The following is a 23,366-nucleotide window of genomic DNA, read 5'->3' as shown; positions in this document are numbered from 1 at the left end:
GGATCAGGTTCACAGAGCCCCCCCCCCCCCCCCCCATTGTGATCAGACCACAGGATATCATGGCATGTTTCCATTCTTAGGCGATCAAAGAACTAATCATGGCTCGTTCCTGCGCGTGGGGTCCGATTCACTACCAGGGACACCGTATAGAAATTTACCAGGACCTATCAGTGGCCACTCTCTAAAAGTACCAGGAATTTAAGGATATAGCATTTCTTTTGTACAAGGAGTGCATCAAATATAGATGACTTTTCCCATTTGCCATCTCATTTATTGTCAGCGAAAAACCTACAGATTTTAAACTAGTTGGGAAACGTGCACAATGCTACGGTGGCTAAACTTATGGAAAGATTAGATACTGCCAAGTCTCTGCCTCCCCCTATGAAGCCAGTGACTCTGTGCAGGCAACAGGTTCCAGAAAAAAAGTCGCCACCTCAAGAGACGGTCTCTGGCTCATGGTGGGGAGGCTCTTTCGACCTTACAGGCCTAACACAGCTGGGGTTTTTTTTTTCTTGATTCTGTAGACTTTTGGTAAAATTCCTTCCCCATGTTCATTGTTCCTTCCTAGGGTGTGTGACGATCATCTTTCTGGAATGGACCTCTTTGTCTAATGTGCTAAACTCAACCTGTTATTGCGAACCTGATATTGTTGTGGGTTTTGGGGTAGGGAGGGGGTTCTGGGATGGGGGTGCGTAGATGATTGGGTAGAGGGAGAATGGGAGATTATTTTTATGCGGATGTGTGTCTTGAAATGCTGTTTGTGTATTGTTCAGTATTATATATTATATGCTTGTTTCCTGATGGTGAAGATGTTTTTGTTTTGGGTTTTATTTACAATTTATCTCAGCTTTAGTTCTCCCATCCCTGCCCCCTGTTCCGTTGGGGAGTAAGGATAGCCCTGCTGCAGGAGACATATTTGAATACTTGGAACATCAAAAGTTGCGTAGGGAATGGGTGGGTGGGTGAGTAGGTGGGCTGGGGTGGCCATTTTACTCCATAGATCCATTTCTTTTGAGGAGCATAAGGTTATATTGGATATGCTGGGACACTGGGTCATATTGCATTGTTCCCTCTATGGTACACTCTGGGGCTTATTTTCAAAGCACTTAGACTTACAAAGTTGCATAGTAATCTATGGAACTTTGTAAGTCTAAGTGCTTTGAAAATACGCCTCAGATCTATATACTAGTTTCACTATATGCACCCAATATTTACAATAGATTTTTTCTTCCCCAGTGTTTTAAAGCAAATTCTCGACCTACCAATTTGCATGACTCTTGTAGGTAGGAATTTTAATGTTGTAGCTCTCCCCATGGAGGATAGACAATCTGCCACTAGTCGGAAACTGCGCACAACTGTCTGGGATGGCGAATTTTTGTATCTCGTTTTGAATATATTGGACATCTGGCGAGGAGAGTACACTTATACTCATGTCTCTGAAAGCTGCCTAGACTACATTTTATTATCAGAATCTGCAGTGGAGCTAGTACAGTCCATGGACATAATCCATGGTGGCATTTTGGATCATGCTATGGTCCACCTGGCATTATCCTCTGGGGCTAAAAGATGATGAGGCTTTTCAAGCCTACTTGAATCATAAATGGAAAGACTACTGCTCCCTAAATGACAACCATAATCCGTTTCTCTTTGGGAGATGGTGGAAATTATTTTTTATCACAAATTCAAAAACAAACAGGTGAACCGCGAGATAGTCTTCCTTCATTCACAGTTGGGGAAGGTGCAGAGGGACTTAGCTCATAACTTGGCCCAAGCAAATAAGTATCAATACTTTCAATTGCATCCCACCCTTAATGGACTGCTCCATCAACATACCCTTAGTACTTTGAAAAATGGCAGGCATAGATTTTTTTTTAATATGGAAATCACATGGGTTCATGTCTTACCCGATTGAAGAGGGATGACTATGGTTTCCATTTTTTTCCCCATATTAAAAGGTCCTATTGGGCACCCCTTGATGAACGATACTTCTGTTGCTAAATTGGTACATTTATTTATTTATTTATTCATTCATTCATTCTTATAACCCACAGTTATCTAAAAACAAGTTTCGGTTCAATGTGGCTTACATTTAACAGTCAGGAGAGATTACATTGTTATACATAATTTTTATAAAATTCTTTATACTACACAACCAATGAAACCATTGTGTGATACTACCTCTTTTATCGGGAGTGACACTGCTGACTCCGAGTGAGGAGGACTTGATAATCTTGAATACACCCATCCAAACTTCAGCCCCTTCAAAGACTCTCAGCCCTGATGTTCTCCCCTTAGAATTTTATAAACTCTTGACTCCCCAGGTACTCCCTCACCACCTTACTGTGTACAATGAGGCCCAGACCTCTGGTAGCTTTCCCCCTACAATGCGGGGAGCCATAGTTATTCCTCTTTTGAAACCAGGGAAGCATCCTGCCTTAACTAGCTCCTATAGACCTATTTCATTGTTGAATGTTAACACTAAATTGTGTGCTAAGATCATTGCTAATAGATTAGCCTCAATAATACCTAAATTAGTGGGCTCCCATCAGGCCTGATTTGTCCAGCATAGAATTGCAGTTCCTAGTGTCTGCAGGTTACTGTATGCCATGTTGGAGTTGTGGGCTTCATGCCAGGACTCCATTGTGGTTAGTTTTGATATAGAAAAAGCTTTTGCTACGGCCTCTTGGGATTATATGTGGGAGGTCTTACAGCATTCTGGCTTCAGTGGCCCCATTTTGCAAATGATTCACATGCTTGATTCTACTCCTTGGGCTAAGGTCTTTGCAAATGGGGGTGCCTTTCCCCCGATTTGACATTGGGTGGGAAACCCAACAGGGCTGCCCCCTCTCCGCTATCCTATTAGTTTTGTACATGGAACCATTAACATTAAAACTGTTGTGATACCAGGATGCGCTGGGTCCTGATTGGGAATCGGGAGTTTCAACTGGCCCTGTACGCTGAGTATCTCCTTATGGCCTTTGCTTCCCCTGAGGTTTCTCTCCATAGGAGACTAGGGGGCTCTTTTATAGAGCAGCAGTAAGCCCAACACAGCCTTATCGCTTTCTCTTTCGGGATTACCACCAGCTGTAGTCCCGCCCCAAACGTGCGCCATTTCCGTGGGAAAAAGAAAACCCCCAGAAATGGCTTGCATGGCGATAACCTGGTGGTAAGTGGGCATTGCCGCGTGCTGCCTGGTTACCGCCAGGTTAGATCAGGAGCCCTTATTGCCACCTCAGTGGGTGGCAGTAAGGGATCATCGTCGCATGGCCATGCAGTAAGAGTTCTCTTACTGCATGGCCATCTGTGCCTTGGGCCTTTCTACCCACTGTGGTAAAAAGGACCATGGCATGCATGGCCCCCGCTGCCAATGCAGGGCCCTTTTTCCCCGCAGCTTGATAAAAGGGCCCCTAGGTGTCTTAACTGACTTTAGAAGCTATTCCGGCCTCTGCATTAATGCAGATATATCAGTAGTTCTCTGCCTTACTGAGGGGTTGGAGCATCAATAGGGTGGGGTTTTTTTCCTTTAAATGGGCACAGGGACCCCTCAAATATCTGTGTCTCCATATATCCTGGGACATTTCTGCCAAACATGGAATTAATGTTGCTAGATTGTTACAAGATACTAAATCGTTATGGTTATGTTGGCAGGCCCTGCCACTTCCTTGTGGGAATTTAGAAAAGCTTATCTATTTCAATCAACTGTGAGTGGCTAATATTTTTATGTGAATATTGTTTAGATTTTAATTTTTGTATGTTTGTAAGCCCCTCAGAATTTTAAATGTAGTGAGTTATAATTTTTTTTAAATAAGTAAAATAAATCTTACTATCATTGGATGTGGGCCCTCTCTGATGGGATATGCAACAAACTAGAACCACACATGCCCAAAATGGCTAACAGGGAAGGAGCATTCATCCCCACATGCCAATGGACATGAGGAGGTAAAAACAGACCTTGGCAAACTTGGCATGATCCTCATAGTAACATAGTAGATGACGGCAGAAAAAGACCTGCACAGTCCATCCAGTCTGCCCAACAAGATAAACTCATATGTGCTACTTTTTATGTATACCTTACCTTGATTTGTACCTGTCCTTTTCAGGGCACAGACTGTATAAGTCTGCCCAGCACTATCCCCGCCTCCCAACCACCAGTCCCGCCTCCCACCACCGGCTCTGGCACAGACCGTATAAGTCTGCCTAGCACCATCCCCACCTCCCGCAACCGGCTCTGCCACCCAATCTCAGCTAAGCTCCTTAGGATCCATTCCTTCTGAACAGGATTACTTTATGTTTTTCCCACGCATGTTTGAATTCCGTTACCGTTTTCATTTCCACCACCTCCCACAGGAGGGCATTCCAAGCATCCACTACTCTCTCTGTGAAAAAATACTTCCTGACATTTTTCTTGAGTCTGCCCCCCTTCAATCTCATTTCATGTCCTCTCGTTCTACCGCCTTCGCATTTCCAGAAAAGGTTCGTTTGCGGATTAATACCTTTCAAATATTTGAACGTCTGTATCATATCACCCGTTTCTCCTTTCCTCCAGAGTATACATGTTCAGGTCAGCAAGTCTCTCCTCATACGTCTTGCAAATCCCTTACCATTCTCATAGCTTTTCTTTGCACCGCTTCAATTCTTTTTACATTCTTAGCAAGATACATCCTCCAAAACTGAACACAATACTCTAGGTGGGACCTTACCAATGATTGACTCAGTAATTGTAGACAAGGGAAGGTTCATATTGAGTTCGTGCTTACCCAGGCTTCTCCTTCTCTCTAGCCAGCAATAGAAGTAAGCACAGTGTGGCATCTTCCTAAGTGCTAGGTATGCATTATCACAGGTTGCACATAGCATCTGTACCAGCAAGGTACTTTTGATGTAAACATATACTCCCTAGCACAGGACAGCAAACACTATTGCTGGCTTATTGTTTGCTCTTTTTATGTCACTGGGAGGTTCATATTCATAACATTTATGTGGATAAAATAAACTGTTACGCATATAAATATAGCTCTTCAAAAAATACCCTCTACCTGATGAGGGCAGGTTAAACTACGTAGCCAGATACAATACAATACATGAACTTCAATTCCGCTACTTACCAATGTGGTTTAGTGTGGATTACAAGGTTCAATTAATAAAGGAAACAGGCAGTCCCAAAATTGCATAACATCAATAGATTTAAACAACCAAAATATCAATTCAAGCCTGCAAAAGCTTCTTAAATACGTTTTCAATAATTTCCAGAATGTCATATATGAAGGTTCTCATCTTAATTCTGAAGGTAGGGAATTCCATAATTTAACAGCTTGATAACAAAAAGATGCAGTAAAAAAACAGTGGCATATTTTAATTGCTGAAGAAAAGTGAAGCAAAAAACTGTCACTTGCTCAAGTGCATGATGGAATTGGAGGATGAAAATAAACATCCAATATAATAATTCTCACCACCATCATTCTGATGTGGGACTGCCTGTGTCCGTGGCTCCTGGAGTTGCTGAGCAAGGCTCCGTAGCCAGGATGACATCACTCACAGCTGATTCCAAGGAATCACCCCCTTAGTTCATACCTTACTCTCAAGTATTTTTCTGGCCTCTCCAGCATTTCATCCAACATTGGAATTGCAATATCAACTGGTCTTGCGAATATTCCTGAAAAATATCCCAGAAGGGGTCTGTTCATTATGAATTCTAAAGATCAATAGGATAGTTTTGTAGAATGCTGATACCATTGATACGATGATTGAAAAATCTTAAAAGTAAATCATAATGGTGATGATGTATAAATTTGGCAAATCTTACAGTGTTGGTACATTACTACTACTACTTATCATTTCTATATCGCCGCCAGACGTACGCAGCGCTTCACAATGAAGAGACAGTCCCTGCTCAAGAGAGCTTACAATCTAATTTGGACAGACAGGACAAATAAGGGATAAGGGTCAGGACAGACAGACAGGACACATAGGGATAAGGGACTATTGAAGTGAGGAAAATAAGATAAGGGTTACGAACAAGTGAAAAAGTTAGGAGTTAAAAGCAGCATTAAACAGGTGGGCTTTTAGCCCGGATTTGAAGGTGGCCAGAGATGGAGCTTGACGTAGCAGCTCAGGAAAGTCTATTCCAGGCATATGGTGCGGCAAGATAAAAGGAACGGAGTCTGGAGTTAGCGGTGGAGGAGAAGGGTGCAGTTAGGAGAGATTTACCTAGTGAATGGAGTTCCCGGGAAGGAGTGTAGGGAGAGATGAGGGTGGAGAGGTACTGAGGGGCTGCAGAGTGAATGCACTTATAGGTCAATAAGAAGAGTTTGAACTGTATTCGGAAACGGATAGGGAGCCAGTGAAGCGACTTCAGGAGAGGGCTGATATGAGCATAGCAACTTTGGAGGAATATTAGTCGTGCAGCAGAATTTTGAACAGATTGAAGAGGAGAGAGATGACTGAGTGGGAGACCTATGAGAAGCAAGTTGCAGTAGTCTAAGCGAGAGTTGATGAGAGTGTGGATGAGGGTTCTGGTAGCGTGCTCAGAAAGGAAAGGGTGAATTTTGGCGATATTATAGAGAAAGAAACGACAGGTTTTAGCAGTCTGCTGAATATGTGCAGAGAAGGAGAGGGAGGAGTCGAAGATGACCCCAAGGTTACGAGCAGATGAGACAGGAAGGATGATAAAGTGACTTGGAGTGCAGGCCTAATGGTTGGAGCAATAGGCTAAGAACCAGGGGAACTGGGTTTGATTCCTGCTGCAGGTCCTTGTGACCCTGGGCAAGTGACTTAGGGGCTCTAATACTAAGCTGCGGTGGCACGTGGAGTTGCCGCATGCCAAGGCCCCATTTTACCGCATGGGTAAAGGGCTTTTTTTTAAAAAGGAAGTGGCCATGCGGTAAGTTAAACACTTGCCGCATGGCCATTTCCTGGGGGAGCCCTTACCACCACCTGTTTAGGAGGTGGTAAAGGCTCTGGCGCTAGCCCAGTGGAAAAACCGTGCAGCACTTACTGCCGGGTAAACCCCCGGTGCCAAAAATATAAAAATATTTTTCAATCGCTGAAAATAACACGTGGTGGGGGCAGGAACTACCACTGAGCTCCTACGGTAGCCCAGAGGCAATGCCAAATTGGCACATGACAAGCCCACAGTGAACTTGCCACACCTGCAAAAGGGCACCTTAACCCTCCCATTGCCCCAGGTACAAAACTTAGATTGTGAGCCCACTAGGGACAGAGAAAGTTCCTGTATGTGATATATTAACTACTTTGATTGTACCTCAGAAATGTGGTATATAAATAACAAAAATATACAGTGTTTAAATCTTTAATTGACACACGTTTTTTGTTTTGTTTTTGTTCTGTTAGGAGCAACAGCTGCAGCCCGAAAGGAGGTTATAAGGAACAAGATCAGAGCAATAGGCAAAATGGCAAGAGTATTCTCTGTACTGAGGTAGGAAATGTTTCCTTTTTCTGTCTGCATTTTTTTTCAGTATTGATAAAAAATGACATTGAATTATGCTTGAAAATAAATCCTTCCACATAAGCAGAGACCCCCAAGTTCTACGAATGGTGCTGAGATTTCAGCATCAAAAATTGAGTACCGAGTCTAGATGTGCGTACATCCTAATTATCTAGTGAGTCGTTAACTAACATTTTAATTGATGGTAATAATTATTGCAGTTAATTGTCAATAATTGGGATTTGCACGAGCATCTGCCTGTTCACTATTCACCTATATACCCCAGCATGTAACTTAAAATGGGGCATGCCCAGGGGAGGGGAGGGGGCATTCATCAAGGAGCACCATTTATAGAATAGCACTTTGCTGATTTTTCTGGACCATTTGTAGAGAACCTCCCAGAATGGCCACAGCCAGGCTTTCACTTGTAAGGGTTTTTTGTTTTTGTTTACCGCTGCTTTAACATGTTCATAAGCTACAGTGCCCTCTTTTCCTTAATCAGTTTCCTCAAATTCTATAAAAGAGCTAAAAATTGCTTGCACAAATTAATTGAATAATGAGCCAATTAGCGCTGATAATTCAGTTGTTAATATGCAATTGTTGCTAATTGGATTTAATTAAAATTTAGGCACGGGTCCAAAAAGGGGGTGCAGGCCATGGTCAGATCAGAGGTGTTCCTTTAATTTAGGGCATTGTTAGAGAATAAAGGAGATCCATACCTAATTTAGACGTAGGAATTTATACCAGGGTTTCATTGGTGTAAATGGTCATGCCTAAATGTGGTTGCAGTTCCCGGTGCTAAGCCCTCTTTTATAATTGGTGCCTAACTTTAAGCGCTATTTTTTTCTGCAGTGATTTTTTAGGCGCTATTTACATTACAGTAATTGATGTTTCTATCCCACATTAGCTGTCAAGTTCAGCGTGGCTTGCAAACAATATTTTTCCCCTCTTAACAATGGAGTGGAGGAGTAGCCTAGTGGTTAGTGCAGTGGACTTTGATCCTTGGGAACTGGGTTTGATTCCCACTGCAGCTCCTTGTGACTCTGGGCAAGTCACGTAACCCTCCGTTGCCCCAGGTACCTGTTTATATCATGTAAACCACTTTGAATGTAGTTACAAAAACCACAGAAAGGTGGTATATCAAGTCCCATTCCCTTTCCCGCTAATAATCATTTCGCATCTGTACCTCATCAAATGTAACAATTCTATTTGTCTATAAGCCATTTTGAAACTATGTAAATTGGAAAATGTGGGATATAAATGCCAAAATAAATAAATACAAACAATAAAAAGGTTAAAACTATGAAAAAGAACCCAATCCAGGAGATAGTAACGCAACAACGGCATCTCTACAGAAACTTACAAAATAAAAAAGTTTTTTCTTAACAGTTTTTGAAATATACTGTAATTATCTTGGGTTCTAATCTCCAGTGGTAGCAAGTTCCACCATTTTGATGCCTGATAAGGAAAATAAGCAGAATGCAAGGATTATAAATAATTATTCTACAACTGTGATAACAAAGAGTCAGAAATTCTCTAGATTGAATGTGCACATTCCTATCCATCAGATGAATTAAACTTTGCATGTAACTAGTCACCACACCATATATTATTTGAAAAATAAACACGCATAACTTAAAATCTGAGTGCGCCTCAAATGATGACCAGTGCAATCTTACTAATAATGGCAAAGCACTTTCAAAATTTGATGCTCTGCAAATTAAATGGGCAGCTGTATGTTGTGCCATCTGAAGCTTTTTCAACAGTACTTTTTTTTACAACCAAAATTAACAATATTGCAGTAATCTAAATTAGTTAAAACCAAAAATTGAACCAACGAACAAAAGGCTTCTGTGGAAAAACAGTTCCTTATTCATCTCAATTTCCATAAAATTCTAAAGATCTTTGTTACCACCTCTGATGACTGCAGGTCAAAACTCAGAAGACTATTCAATACTACATCCATTATTTTCAAACTGGTTTCTAGTTTATAAGTTACATTATCAGTTACAAAACAAATACAGATTGATAAGGACTGTTAACAATCAAGAATTTCATTTTTTTTCCCCTCTTAAGCTCGTTTAAATGTTGTAGGCCAAGATTCTAATGTATCTAAACCACATTTTATATACATCGAAATTTCATCGATGGTGTTATGAAATGGGATATAAATAATAACATCATCAGCATAAATAAATGGATGTAACCGAGAGAGGCCAACCTTTTTCCAAGAGGAGCCATAATAATGTTAAATAAAATTGGTGAAATGAGTGAGCCTTGTGGCACTCCACAATCAGGTCTCCACTCAGATGACAATGAGCCAGACTTCTTTACCGTATAGAATCTACTACCAAAGAAACCCTGGAACCATTTGTTTCAAACCTTTTTAATTAAGAAACCAACAAAAGATACAAAAAAGTAAATATCAGAACTCATCAAAGCACAACTTCCCCTCGTATCCCTCCCCCTCTTCCCCCCCCCCCCCCCCCCCCCCCCGCCGTCCCAAAACCACAAACTGAGAGGGACTGGGTCATAAATTCAACAGGTGACTGCAGGCCTCTGGTGAGAGCATGTTTTGTTTGTTATGTATTAGTTACATTTGTATCCCGCATTTTCCCACTTATTTCCAGGCTCAATGTGGTTTACATAATACCGTAGAGGCGATCGCCAATACCGGTTATAACAAATACAAAGTCCAGAAAGGAATCCACATAGGCTGAAACTGAACTGATGAACAAGAGATGTCCCGTATAGAAAGACGATCCATCCGAAGGAGGGCAAGACCACCACTGTTGTAGAGTTGGAGGCTGGGAGGAAACCCAACTGAGTAGAATAGTTTTCTTAGCCATTACAAAGCCTTTCATAACTCTTAGTAAAGGGGAGGATAGTGTGGGAGTGTTAAAAGCAGCAAAGGGTCGTGATGAAACCCACAGTGCCAAAGCTTAGATACCACACTCAGCAAGTTTTTCCAAAAACTCTGAATCAGGGGACAGATCCAAAACATAAGACCCAAGGAAACTGCGGGTGCCCCGCACTTTGCAGGATACATTTATAAACATTACCTGCTATACCAGTAAAGCCCAAGAAGCTGTAGTAAAACACTGTGGTCTACTATATCAAAAGCAGTCGACATATCAAACTGTAAAATGATCGCTTTCTTACCCAAACTGACTTCTTTCCTCAACTCCGAGACCATTGTTGCTATAATGGTCTCCGTGCTGTATTTTGGCCTGAAAGCAGATTGTGACTTATTACTCCATTAATTGTTAACCAAGCCTTCCATTACCTTATTCAAAAGGGGAATGGAGGCCACAGGACATTAGTTTGACACCTCACTCCACTTTAAACTTAAATTCTTAGGTATTGGTGTCAATAAAATTGTGCCTTTCTTGCCAGAATACAGGTCACCATTTAACATACAATTCAATAGGTAACTAGGACAAATATCAAACAAGAGGAAAAGGAGTATTTCTGTAGACATATGTTAAGGGTGAAAAATGACCAAATCTTATCCCCAGATAATCTGTGCCCAATAATTAAATGATTGTCCATATAATCAAGAAGTCACAAGTACAAGAGGCAAATAAAGATTGTCTAATTTTAACAATCTTATCCCCCCAAAATGTGCTAATTCCACAGCTGTGTGAAGGGCTTCATTTACAGTTATCAACTCCTGTGTATTAAACAATCTGATAACTAGCCCATATAACCTTTTTTGTGTCTAAAGAACCTTGACCTATATAAGAATCATAACATTTGCATGGAAGATTGGGTACTGCGGGCGGGAAAGGGGGGGAAGTTGGGAAGAGATGAATAGATTATATGTGTTAAAGAATCATAACATTTGGTTTTGGCCTGTTTGATTTTATGGACCCAAACAGCTCACCTCCATATCTCTTTATTATTCTCTCTACAGTTCTTAGACCATTTCCTTTCCAATTTTTAGAAAATCTTTTTGCCTGCAAAAATTTCCTGGTTTTAAACCATGGAGATTTTTCAATTATTGGTTGTTGCTTTGTTAACTCTTCAATAGCAAATGTTATTAATATACACCACAAACACAATACAAAATATTTAATGATATGGGAAAGAAGTCCTCAGTATAAGACAAACCGCACTCACCGGTGCATCACCTTAACAGCAGTAAGGAGTTTAAAAGACTAAGATTCCTCTGTTTATATTTTATTATAGGTTGTTTGCAGAGTGCAGGCGACTTTAACATCCCCTGACTTCTAATCCCACCATATATAACATGATTCTGATGTGTGAAAAACAAAATCAGCCTCAAATGAAATATCGCTGCCGTTATTCCTAGCTTCACTATTTTGCAGATAATGCAGACTGTGCTTATCTTAAGCTATCTTTCAAGCTCCTTATTGCTGTTAAGGTGATGCACCAGCGAGTGTGGGTTGTCTTATACTGAGGACTTCTTTCCCATATCTCTATATATAAAAGGCACCTCCAACGTTCGAATGAAGCCTCAAGCCGGAAACTTGAGGCGCCCGAGATATCCGGGGTGGCCAGGAGTGTCTGTCCCGCCCTCGCATCACAACGTTATGACGACGAGGGCAGAGCACTGACACTCGATGCTACGCGGTCTACCCCTGCCCCTTGGTGGCCATTTCCAACACTCGCCACTCTCCCAAACACAAGTCTATCGTCCGTTATTACCTCCACAAAATGCCTCCTCAGAAGCAGAACTCCTGTCCGTCTCGCTGGCGAATAACAACAGAAAGTCTTCTACGTGCTCACTAGGTACTTTCACTATCACTTCTACAGAAAATAGGATATTTCTAAGAGAAGGGAAGGGCATTCGGGGTACAGAAGCCATACGGGAAACACCTGCTTTCTGGCTTACATTTATGCAATGCAAAAATCACACCCCTTCCCCCCACCGTACAAACTAACTGTGTTGGGAAAAAGGTATTCAATAACACATCACACACAAAGCAGGAAACACCTGAAAATGTCTCCTTTTAATGTATCCCTTTCTTACAGAGCATTCACAGCACTGCTACTAATAAGCCATCTATCGCTGTCAGGGAATGGATTTTCACTACACGCTGCCACAAACCAAGTACCCTTTCCAGACCAAACAGAGACATTCTTCAAGGTGTCGCTAGGTACTTTCACTTTAACTTCTACAGAAAACAGGATCTTTCTATGAGAACGGAAGGGCATTCGCTGTACAGAAGACATAAGCGAAACACCTGCTTTCTGCCTTACATTAAAGGATCTTATGCAATGCAAAAATCACACTCCTTCCCCCCACCGTACAAAGAAACTCTGTTGGGATAAAGGTATTCAATAACAGATCACACACAAAGCAAGAAAAACCCGAAAATGTCTCCTTTTCATGTATCCCTTTCTTACACAGCATTCACAGCACTACTACTAATAAGCCGTCTATCGCTGTCAGGGAATGGATTTTCACTAAACGCTGCCACAAACCAAGTACCGTTTCCAGACCACACAGAGACATTCTTAAAGGTGTGTCTCACAAACTCAAATCTTCTCTCTATATAAAAGGCACCTATTTTCATGCTGTCGGAAGGTCTCACTCTGAAGCTGTTTCAGGGGTTCCACAGCCCCCTACCCCACCTGGCGATAGTGCTGCAGGAACAGGCACAAACTGGGAGGTAGGCAGAGGGAAGGGAAAACACTGCAACTGGGAGGGAGTGAGGGAGGGTGGGAAAACCATGGAACTCCGAGGGGGGGGGGGGCATTCAGTCTCTATCACACACTCACTATCACACTCTATAATACACACACACTCCGAGGACAAGCCTTCTAGCGCCTGTTTCATTGCTTTCAGAAACGGGCCTTTTTTTTACTAGTAACTAAATATTTTGTACTGTGTTTGTGGTGTATATTAATAACATTTGCTATTGAAGAGTTAACAAAGCAACAACCGATTTTAAGGATAAATTGCATATCACTAACAGTAGCTCCGCAAGCTCATTTTTCAGTTCTCTCAGTACTCTAGGATGAATACCATCCGGTCCAGGAGTTCTCATGTGTATCTTTGCAGTCCTGCAGCTTTCTTTCAAGGGACTGGAAATTACTACATCATTTACATATACACTCCAATGTCACTTTGGTGTGGGATATTTGTCACCAGAAAAGAATATAAACCATTTATTACAGCTCTTTCTCTCTCATGCCTTAATGCCATTTTTCTTTTAGCATATATAATTAATATACATTTGCTTGACAGAGTGACCAGGCTTCACATTTGCACTCATTTAGCTGGGATACCAAGTGATGACTTGTATAATGTTTTATTCTACAATGAAGTGCTTCAATGTTTTACACCTGACATACTGCTCTGGAAAAGATTGGATTCCTTTTCCCCTTGTGTTGCATTTATGATTGCTATTGTATTTCTCTAATATAAGGTTGTTTTCTACTCCTTACTATGCAGAGAAGAGAGTGAGAGTGTGCTGACACTTAAAGGGTTAACTCCGACAGGAATGCTACCCAGTGGTGTGCTCTCTGGGGGGAAGCAAACACTGCAAAGTGGTAAGTGCAGTTTTCTGTGTATGTCTTTGTATATTCTCTTCTCATTCAATATTTATCAAAACAAAAATGATAAGCATGAAATTTTCAGAAATTAAATATTAGCTCGCCATATTTTTCCCTAAAGGAGTAACAAAATTTAATTCTACCCAACAATTCTTTGCGCATTGACGTTAAGAAAGGGCTTTCTACAATAAGAATGAAATAGGTTAAATCCTCTTTATCATATAATGGTTAAAGAATTCCTTTTATTATAGGGAACAGAATACATGAAAAGTTTGATTACATGTTTATATTACATCTGCCTTCCAATGAGAATAAATATTTCTTACATTTTTAAGTGAAATTATCACTAGACCATGAAAGGCGTTGTACTTCTGTCCCATTATTCTTATTCAGAACTGTATGGACAGTATGTCTAGCATTTGAATACATTTGTTGTCTCTAATTTTAAATGATATATGAATCAGAATATAGAGGAAGTCTTTAATGTCTTACAACAATATGCCTACATGCAAATGTGTTAAAGGAATTCTTCAGCTAAATTGTAGGCATCCAGTAGAGTAGTATTCCAAGTGAAATTGATATCCAGTACAAGATATGCAGCCTAAAATTGTACAGTGTGTTCAAAATTTGCTATGTATTTTACAAAAGGCTCGTTGAACATGGAACGTTTTGTAAAATATGTGTGGGGCTGCTGGAAAAATAAGTGTGTTTGGTGGTATGTGCAGCAGGAACAGTATTTGGGGAAAAGGGGGATGGCATTTGATATGTGTCAGTAGTGGCACTTACACACATAAGCAGTAATTTTTTTTGCTATGTATGTAAGTGGTGGATTTTGCAAGCCTGCATGTCCAACGGGAGCCAGTGAAGAAGCTGAACTCCAAAACTCCATTGTGTCAAAAAAATTTCAAGTAGTTTTTAATTCCAGAGAGGAAGTTGCAATTAATCCCTTAAGCTCTCCTCCAAAGCTTGACTCCAGACAAATTATGTATGACTCTGAGCAGTCGCAAATGCCGGTATTGAAAATTTTACGTATATCACCATTAAGAAATTTGGAGTAGACATATACTTTGAAGGGTCACCCACATCATGCCTGAAAGATATCTCCTTTAAATCTGCGCTTGCTGCCTCCATACCTGTATAAGCGGCTTCTCTTTGAATATTGCTATCTATATGTGTGTGACAATTTGCATATATAAATGGATTATTAAACATGTATAATCCTTCAACAACCACCTCAATTCACTGATTGTAGCATGTCATGTATCTTAGCTTTGCATATCTTTACAATAGCTCTGTTCTTGATTTAGAGTAGTGACAACTTTTTTTCTACAAACAGAATCTAAGTCTCTCATTATTTTTCATTTATAAATCATTTCACTTTGTTATTTTCTTTTTCTTGTCTACCCAGAGACATGCAAGTATGTTTATAGTATAGATTTTTCAGCAATCTGTATGGTAGACAAGCAGCACAATGGTTAGCGTTTTAAAGGCTCTGGAAATGAAAACAAGGAATGTCGATCACCAGAGCTAAGAGGAGTCACAGCCCTTAAAACATGATGTTGAATTTGCAATGTTCCAAGACAGAATAACTTCATCCTGCTTTTAAATATTCAATCATTTGTATTTTCATACTGAGTTACGCATTTGTGAACTATCACCCCCCGCTATCACTGGATACACAACAGTAGGAACCAGAACCAAGTTCCCAATTTACTGTACATCCTGCACATTTTCGACATGATCTACTCCTGGTCTTCTAAATAAGTGCATTTTATCCAGTCTTGAATAATACAAGAACTTTAGCTTTGGTTTCCACTTTTACATCAAAATGTGGGATGTTCATCAAGCCCATTGGTTATTTATTGTCATTCACGGGCCCTTTTACTAAAGTGTATTAAGTAGTTCATATGGGAATTAGCGCGCTGTCAATACATAGCCACACTAATAGTTCAGACAGTGGCTTTGACACTTAGGGAGCAGTTCTATAACTGGACACCTCTAATTAGGCACCCCGAGACCATGCAATGGGAACCCATTCTACAGTGGAACCAAGGCACTTTGATTCTATTATAGAATATTAGTGTAACCTGGTATTATTGGTGCATCTAACATTTAGGCAGCCTCAGTTACACCAGCCATAGGGCTTATGTAAGTGCGCTTGCCTAAATAAAGAGGTTTGTCCGTGCATGAGCATAACTGGGAGCCCCAGCCACCCTCTGCCCCATATATGTATTTATGCAATATGGGGCCCTTTTACTAAGCCCCATTAGATGGTAACACGTGCCTAACGCAACTTAAAGTGGCGTACTGCAGTAAGCACTGCAGCGTATTATGGTAACTACCAAATTAGCGCTGCTAACTCGCACGCTAAAACAAATTTTTTTTTTAGGCGGTGCATGTCAGGGGTGGAAAGTGAATGTTCCTGTGCTAAACAGATTACCACATCCATATTAGTACACACTAACTGCCAAATTCTATATAGCGCGCCTAGATATCCGTGGCAAAATTCAGGCGTATTCTATAGCAACGCACATAACTTAATTGGCTTAACAAGCTAATATCGTTGATAACAGCATTTAACAAGCAATAATGATCACTAATTGATAACAATTAGAATTTACGCACAGAACTCACTAAGCATATTTTGTAATGAGCTGCGCCTAAATTCTAATGCATGCAGTTCAAAAGGGGCGTGGCTACGAGCAAAGACATGGACATTTCATGTGCGTTACCAAATTTACGCGCACAGCTGTAGAATAAGGCCCAGTGCGCATAAATCGATGTGCAAAGATTTACGCCATGTTTTCATTGGCGTAAATAGATGCGTAGTTTTAGGAGCTGGGATATCAACTAAGCGTATTCTGTATACCATGCCTAAATCTAGGTGCCACTTATAGAATACATTTACTGCTTGGATTTTTTAGGTTCCTTATATAGAATCTGGCCCTAAGTAGTTATCGAAAAAATACCACATCAGCTTTTACTGCCTACAAACTAGGTGGTGGTAAGTGCTCCTGCGGTAATTTATTTTAATGACTGCACACTAATGGCAATAATCACACATTAAGGGTTCCTTTTACAAAGCTGCAGCAAAAGGGGTCCTGCGCTGGCATTGGTGCGTGTTTTTGATGCATGCTGAGGCTCCCTTTTACTGCAGCGGGTAAAAGGCAGGTTTTTCTTTTTTTTTTAAAGAAATGGACGTGTGGCAAGTGAAGCTCTTGCCACACACCCATTTCGAATGGGAGCACTTACTGCCACCCATTGAGGTGGTGGTAGGGGTTCCTATTACCGCTGGGTACACACTGGCACTACAAAAATAAAAATATTTTTGTATCATCTGAAATGGCTTACGCTGGGGGTGTGAACTACCGCCGGGCTGCTGCTGTAGCCCAGTGGTATTTCCCTTTTAGCGAATGCGAGGCCCGTGTTGGGCATACCGCCGCTTTGTAAAAGAGCCCCTAACAGATCAAAGGAGTTGTGTAAAAAAAGGCACTTCCAAATGCAGGGAAATTTTCTTAACATACACAGATCTATTCTGAAAATCACCTGATAGACTTGACATGGAGCTGTATTTTGGCGCCTAATGTGTCTGCCTCAGGAATCTAAAAACAAATATATCAAAAATATAAATACGCAATTTAAAGACCAAACATGTATTCAATAAAAGACAATGGAAATGCAAACTCAAAATAAAAGTTTCTAAAAAATGCATAGAATAGTAATAAAACTATATAGAGGGGCATGATCGAACGGGGCTGGTCATCTATAAGGCTGGCCCCGGAAAGCAGCGTACCCGACTGTATTATCGAAACAAGATGGCCGGCCATCTTTTGTTTCAATAATACGGTCGGAACGGCCAAATCTCAACATTTGGGCCGCCCTTACAGATCGCCGCCGTTAGAGATGGCCGGCATTGGTTTTCGCCAATAATGGAAACTAATGCCGGCCATCTCAAACCCGGCCAAATCCAAGCCATTTGGTCGTGGGAGGAGCCAGCATTTGTAGTGCACTGGCCCCCCTCACATGCCAGGACACCAACCGGGCACCCTAGGGGGCACTGCAGTGGACTTCACAAATTGATCCTAGGTGCATAGCTCCCTTACCTTGTGTGCTGAGCCCCCCAAAACCCACTACCCACAACTGTACAACACTACCATAGCCCTTAAAGGGTAAATGGGGGCACCTACATGTGGGTACATTGGGTTTCAGGTGGATTTTGGAGGGCTCACATTTACCACCACAAGTGTAACAGGTAGTGGGGGATGGGCCTGGGTCAGCCTGCCTGAAGTGCACTGCAGTACCCACTAAAAACTGCTCTAGGGACCTGCATACTGCTGTGATGGAGCGGGGTATGACATTTGAGGCTGGCATAGAGGCTGGCAAAAAATGTTTATTAATTTTTTTTTTGGGTGGGAGGGGGTCGGTGATCACTGGGAGAGTAAGGGGAGGTCATCCCCGATTCCCTCCGGTGGTCATCTGGTCAGTTTGGGCACCTTTTCAAGGCTTGGTCATGAATAAAAAGGGACCACGTAAAGCCGGCCAAATGCTCGTCAGGGCCGGCCTTCTTTTTTCCATTATTGGCCAAGGCCGGCCATCTCTTAACCATGCCCCCGTGCCGCGTTCGGTACACTGCCGATATACCCCCTTGAACTTTGGCCGGCCCTGTGAAGGAAAGCAGTTGAAGCCGGCCAAAATTGGCTTTCGATTATACCGATTTGGCCGGTATTAGGAGAAGGCTGGCCATCTCCCGGTTTGTGTCGGAAGATGGCCGCCCTTCTCGTTCGAAAATAAGCAGGATACTGAATAATGAAAACTTGGTGCTCTGGTTTATTTAATTGTATTAAAAAATAAAACATAAAAATGAAACATGTATTTAAGGGCCCTATTTACTAAGCCGCATTATGGGCTCATTAACATCTTTAATCCTCGTTAACCATATATGTGCCTACAATATCCCTATAGGCTCCTGCACAGTTAGCGTGCTCGCTAATTGTAGGTGCATTAAAAATGCTAACATGCCTTAGTAATCAGGGCCCTTAGAGTGTTAAAATATATACATGTTGAAAAAGACATCAGACAAAAAAAGCTTGTTCATCTTTTATAGAGAAGAGCAAAAATATTCTTAAGCTAAGGTATATAAAAGGACAATAAAGACTTAACTATGTGGGATAGTAAGAAGTCTGCTAAGGACTAATATAGTTGTCTATCAAGACGGTGCAAAAGGACCAGAAAAACAATGGACAAATGTACAAACATAAAAATGTCAGTTTAAGTGAAAATAAAGAGACAGTACTCTTGAATTAAATACCTGAATGGATGTGACATACACAGTGTTATATTGGGAGATAGAATAAATTAATCTGTGGAGAAAACTTAAAAACAATAAATGAAATAAAACATAGAAAGGAAGAGGAATAACGTGACTCAGTAAAAACTTAAAAGACACTTGAAAAGAAATCTAAATGCAAAAGTGTATCTTAAAAAGCGTATGCGGTACATAAGAGGAATGATGATACAGTGGCGATAGAAAAGAGAAATAAATCACTAGAGCGGTCAAAAGATGGTGCAATGTAAAATTATAACACAGAAAACTGTTTATACAATGCAAAAACATAGGGCCCTGTTTACTAAGGTGCACTAGCGTTTTTAGTGCTTGCTAAAAATTAGCACATTCTGATTGTGTAGATGCCCATATGAATATTATAGGTATCTACACAGTTAGTGCGTGCTAATGCTTAGCACACACTAAAAACGATAGCGTGGCTTAGTAAACAGGGCCCATAGTGTTTCATTACTGCCATCAGGCAGTATGTTTATCTGGTCCTTTTGCACTGTCTAGATAGACAACTATATTAGTCCCACATAGTTAAGTCTTTATTGTCCTTTTGCATACCTTAGCTTAAGAATATTTTTGCTTTTCTCTATAAAAGATGAACAAGCTTTTTTTTGTCTGATGTCTTTTTCAATATGTATATATTTCAACGCTCTTAAATACATGTTTAATTTTTATGTTTTAGGACCCTGTTTATTAAGGTGCACTAGCATTTTTAGTGCATGCTAAAAATTAGTGCGCACTAACTGTGTAGATGCCCATAGGAATATTGTGGGCATCTACATGGTAGCATATGCTAAAAACGTAAGTGCGGCTCTAGCAAGGCTTTGTAAACAGGGCCCTTAGTTTTTTTATACAATTGGATAAACCAGAGCACCAAGTTTTTATTATTCAGTACATAGTTTTTATTACTATTCTATGCATTTTTTAGAAACTTTTATTCTGAGTTTACATTACCACTGTCTTTTATTGTATACATGTTTGGTCTTTAATTGTGTATTTAAATTTTTGATTTATTTGTTTTTAGACTCCTTAGGCAGGTGCATTCAGCGCCGAAACAAGGCCCTGTATGCAGTCTTGAAAGTGCCTTTTTCCTACACTACTCCTTTGATCTCTTTTGATATTATCGTAGTGTTTCCAGTCCCTTCACTTCAGTGTTTTTTTCTCTGTGAACAATAGCACATAGCCATTATATCAAAAATAGGGAATTGGCCATTGTCCAGCTGCAGTAAAAATAGCCTTAGCGCATGGGAAGAACCCATATAAGGACATACTAAGTCCACTTTTTGCCGCAACTTAGTAAAAGGACTCCTATATAAGTTAAGTGGGGTGATTCAGAATTAGCGCTTAGGCAGAATATTGACATTAACACATGTATGTGTTCACATACTGGCGTCAGTGTAAGTATTCTGTACATCAGAGTTCTTCAAATCCAGCCCTCAAGGTCCACAACCCGGGCTGGTTTTCAGGATTTCCACAATGAACACATATGACATATACAGTGCACTCCATTTAAGTGCACGTCTGATAAGCGCATGCTCTGTTTAACTGCATGCCGTACTTCGGTCCCGTTTTTGGCGCTATCAAATTCTATGGGGACAAACTTCGGTTTAGCGCACCACTGATAAAGTGCAAAATTCGCTTATATGCATGGTTTAAGACTGCTCCTCTGCAGGAAAGACTCTGCATAAGTGCACGCACAGAATATGGAAGCTGATTGGCACGTGACAAAGGGGCGATAAATTTGAAATCTCATTGGTTAACTACCACAGGCAGAATAAGCAAAAGAAAGTTGTTAGAGTGTACACTGGAGTCGTCGTTGTCGTCATCGCGCAACTGTAAGACTTTAACACTGGCTGAATGAATAGAAGTTCTTAAAAAATTAGAACACAAACAGTCAAGCATCTATTACTAAAGAATATGGTGTCAATCCCAGACAAATTTCACGTATCTTGATGCAGAAAGATCAGCTTCTGGAAGGCTGGCAAAACAATACAAATCCACACCGGAAACGTAAACGGGCGGGAAAAGCTGAGGATATAGAAGATGCTCTTCGGTGGTTTTCTCAAGTCAGGAGCAGACAGTTTCATGTCAGTGGTCCACTGCTTATGGAGAAAGCTAATCAGCTAGCTGAAAGTCTTGGACTAACTGAATTCAAAGCCACTGTTGGATGGTTGGAAAGATGGAAGGAGAGGAACAACATAAAATTCAAGAAACAGCATGGTGAAAAACAAGACACTGATGACTTTGGTGCTGAAAATTGGGTTGTTTCAGTTCTTCCTACCATCTTGAACGAGTTTGCACCGCGTGACATTTTCAGTGCTGACGAAAACGGTCTCTACTGGCGAGCGATTCCTGATGGAACACTTCATTCAAACAAGCCAAAACTACAGGATATAAAACGTTGAAAGACCGACTGACGATCCTCCTTTGCTGCAATATGGATTGGAGTGAGAAGTTGGAACCTCTCATCATTGGAAAGAGCAAACAGCCCCGTTGCTTCAAGAATGTTAAGCGACTTCCTTTGTCATACAAGGCTAACACAAATTCATGGATGACTGGGGAAATTTGGAAGCAAGCAATTTGGCTTAAGAAGTTAGACTCTAGAATGCGGGCACAAAAGCGTCAGATTTTGTTGCTTTGTGGTAATTGTGCTGCACACAGTGATGATGTCAGGCTGTCTAACGTCAAGGTGGTCTTCCTGCCACCAAACACTACCTCTCTGATCCAACCTATGAATCAGGGCACAATAGCCAATTTCAAAAAAACATTATCGGGCTCTTGTGCTACGTCGTCTGATCAGCATTATGGATGACCAGACTAGCAAGGATAAACGTGCTGTTGAACTGGCTCGTAATCTATCACTGTTGGATTCCCTACATATGCAGAAAGAAGCCTGGAATCATGTTACACAAGCAACCATTGTGAACTGCTACTACTACTACTATTTAGCATTTCTATAGCGCTACAAGGCGTACGCAGCGCTGCACAAACATAGAAGAAAGACAGTCCCTGCTCAAAGAGCTTACAATCTAATAGACAAAAAATAAAGTAATCAAATCAATTAATGTGTACAGGAAGGAGGAGAGGAGGGTAGGTGGAAGCGAGTGGTTACAAGTGGTTACGAGTCAAAAGCAATGTTAAAGAGGTGGGCTTTCAGTCTAGATTTAAAGGTGGCCAAGGATGGTGCAAGACGTAGGGGCTCAGGAAGTTTATTCCAGGCATAGGGTGCAGCGAGACAGAAGGTGCGAAGTCTGGAGTTGGCAGTAGTGGAAAAGGGAACAGATAAGAAGGATTTATCCTACTACTACTAGCGGGCAAGCTTTGTTAAGGATGTGGAGAGGGACGAAACAGATGCAGCTGTTGCAAACGCGTCAGATGAACAGGCTATTGACATCCCAGCCGGTGTTACTGAAGAGGAGTTTCATCACTGCGTAGTTGTTGATTACGATCTACAAACAGCTGACGACAGCAGTGATGTCGAGACACGCAGGCAATAGGTGATGAAACAGATGATGAAATGAGCAGCGAGGCACATGCTGACGAAATTCAACAACCTCCTGTCACTTTTGCAAGAGCGCTGGAGAGTCTCAACACCATGCTGGCCTATCTGGAGGCCACTGGATGTCAGTGCTATGACAGTTTTTACCGTCTGGCAGACGTAGTTTATGGAACTCACAGACACAATAGTGTACAGAGGACTGTTACTGATTACTTCAAGTAAGCCTAACGTCAGTTAACGGAGATTGTATACTGTTCGTATAATAAACAGTACTGTACATATGTTTATCAGGTGTCAAGCTTCTTTGGGTCGCAACAATCAAGTACACACTCCGGTTAACTGCATGTATTTATTTGGTCCCAGACCCTTGCACTTAAACGGATTGCACTGTATTTGCATTCACTGCTTCCACTGCATAAGGTTGTGGACCTCGAGGACTTGATTTGAGGACCCCTGCTGTACCACTTATGTATGTAACATGCATGTAAATGTAAGCACCCAGTTACAGAATTGCCCTTTTAGGGACCCTTCTACTAAACGGTTGGCATGCGGCAATATGTCGGGCT

The 23,366-nt window shown here is 41.1% G+C and overlaps 1 protein-coding gene across 5 annotated transcripts in view; it reads left to right on the top strand.

Annotated features, from left to right (window-relative positions):
• The window catches only part of PPP3CA (protein phosphatase 3 catalytic subunit alpha), a 743,055-nt gene that overhangs the window by 703,236 nt on the left and 16,453 nt on the right, over positions 1 to 23,366 (top strand). For all 5 annotated transcript variants that reach the window (XM_030190749.1, XM_030190747.1, XM_030190748.1 and 2 more), the window contains 2 exons: positions 7,348 to 7,432; positions 13,866 to 13,963. In XM_030190749.1, coding sequence (XP_030046609.1) covers positions 7,348 to 7,432; positions 13,866 to 13,963 — 183 coding nt within the window. The remainder of the gene's footprint in view (positions 1 to 7,347; positions 7,433 to 13,865; positions 13,964 to 23,366) is intronic.

The sequence above is a fragment of the Microcaecilia unicolor genome, chromosome 2 (assembly GCF_901765095.1).
Source record: "Microcaecilia unicolor chromosome 2, aMicUni1.1, whole genome shotgun sequence".
NCBI lineage: Eukaryota > Metazoa > Chordata > Amphibia > Gymnophiona > Siphonopidae > Microcaecilia > Microcaecilia unicolor.
Note: the sequence above shows the minus strand (reverse complement) of the source record. Positions and strands in the feature narration are given on the sequence as shown.